At 58.7% G+C, this 1,745-nt stretch overlaps 1 protein-coding gene across 1 annotated transcript in view; it reads left to right on the top strand.

Moving 5' to 3' along the window:
- Nucleotides 1-46: 46 nt before the first annotated feature.
- SMO (smoothened, frizzled class receptor) overlaps nt 47-1,745 on the top strand; it is a gene marked incomplete at both ends in the record, with an annotated part of 3,628 nt that continues 1,929 nt past the window's right edge. The window contains 4 exons of the mRNA XM_008940623.1: nt 47-266; nt 368-491; nt 1,276-1,368; nt 1,561-1,669. Coding sequence (XP_008938871.1) covers nt 47-266; nt 368-491; nt 1,276-1,368; nt 1,561-1,669 — 546 coding nt within the window. The remainder of the gene's footprint in view (nt 267-367; nt 492-1,275; nt 1,369-1,560; nt 1,670-1,745) is intronic.

Below are 1,745 nucleotides of genomic sequence, written 5' to 3'. Positions count from 1 at the left end.
GGGGGGGGGGGGGTTGGTGATGCTCCTGTGTCTCCTGCCCCTGCAGCTCCAACGAGACTCTCTCCTGTGTCATCATCTTCGTCATCGTTTACTACTCCCTGATGTCGGGTGTCATCTGGTTTGTCATGCTGACCTACGCCTGGCACACCTCCTTCAAGGCACTGGGCACCACCTACCAGCCACTGCTGGGCAAGACCTCCTACTTCCACCTCATCACCTGGTCCATCCCCTTCGTCCTCACCGTGGCCATCCTGGCCGTGGCGCAGGTATCGGTGCCCTGACCCCACGTCCCGGGGAGAGGAGGGTGGGGAGAGGGGGGGGGCTGCAGCCAACTGTCCCCCCCTGCCCTTGTCCCCATCTCCTCCAGGTGGATGGTGACTCTGTCAGTGGCATCTGCTTCGTGGGCTACAAGAACTACCGCTACCGGGCCGGCTTCGTCCTGGCGCCCATCGGGCTCGTCCTCATCGTCGGGGGCTACTTCCTCATCAGGGGTAGGTGTGGGCTGGGCCTGGTGTGGGGATGGGGACACCGTGGGCGTGTCCCTCCCCCTGACCTGCTGGAGAGCAGTGTAGGGGAAAGGGACCTGGGGGTCCTGGCAGACAGCAGGATGACCATGAGCCAGCAGTGTGCCCTGGTAGCCAAGAAGGCCAATGGCATCCTGGGGTGCATTAGAAAGGGTGTGGTTAGTCGGTCAAGAGAGGTTCTCCCCCCCCTCTATTCTGCATTGGTGAGGCCACATCTGGAGTATTGTGTCCAGTTCTGGGCCCCTCAGTTCAGGAAGGACAGGGAGCTGCTGGAGAGAGTCCAGCGTAGGGCTACAAAGATGATGAGGGGAGTGGAGCATCTCCCTTATGAGGAAAGGCTGAGGGAGCGGGGTCTCTTTAGCCTGGAGAAAAGGAGACTGAGGGGTGACCTCATCATATGTTTACAAATATGTAAGGGGTGAGTGTCAGGAAGATGGGATTAAGCTTTTTTCAGTGATGACCTGTGATAGGACAAGGGGTAATGGGTGCAAATTGGAGCATAGGAGGTTCAAGGTGAATATCAGGAAAAACTTTTTTCCTGTGAGGGTGCCGGAGCACTGGAACAGGCTGCCCAGAGAGGTTGTGGAGTCTCCTGCCCTGGAGTCATTCAAAACCCGCCTGGACGCCTTCCTGTGTGATGTACTCTAGGTGACCCTGCTCTGGCAGGGGGGTTGGACTGGATGATCTTTCGAGGTCCCTTCCAACCCCTATGATTCTATGATTCTATGACCCCCTCCTCTCTCCCCCCCAGGGGTCATGACACTCTTCTCCATCAAGAGCAACCACCCCGGGCTGCTGAGTGAGAAGGCAGCCAGCAAGATCAACGAGACCATGCTGCGCCTGGGTGAGCGGGGCGCCGTGGTTGCCAGGGGAATTTGGGTGGGATTTGGGGAGCTTTTGTCCCCCCCAGCTCCATCCCACCTTCCCCCGGGTGGCTGCAGTGGGGGACGAAGCCGTGGCATGGCCCTGGTGCAGCATTTTTGTCCTGGTGTCTCTGGGGTCTGGCTGAATGAAGGATGTCCCGTTTCTCTTCCAGGCATCTTTGGCTTTTTGGCCTTTGGCTTCGTCTTCATCACTTTTGGCTGCCACTTCTATGACTTCTTCAACCAGGCAGAGTGGGAGCGAAGCTTCCGGGAATACGTCCTGTGAGTGGGACAGGGAGTGGGACACTGGTGGCATCTGAGAGGGACAGGGACAGAGACAGGGCAATGGGGGCGCCCG

This window comes from Merops nubicus, unplaced genomic scaffold (assembly GCF_000691845.1).
Source record: "Merops nubicus isolate BGI_N331 unplaced genomic scaffold, ASM69184v1 scaffold31475, whole genome shotgun sequence".
In the NCBI taxonomy this organism is placed as follows: Eukaryota; Metazoa; Chordata; class Aves; order Coraciiformes; family Meropidae; genus Merops; species Merops nubicus.
The sequence above is the reverse complement of the archived record's forward strand: the minus strand, read 5'-3'. Positions and strand labels throughout refer to the sequence as shown.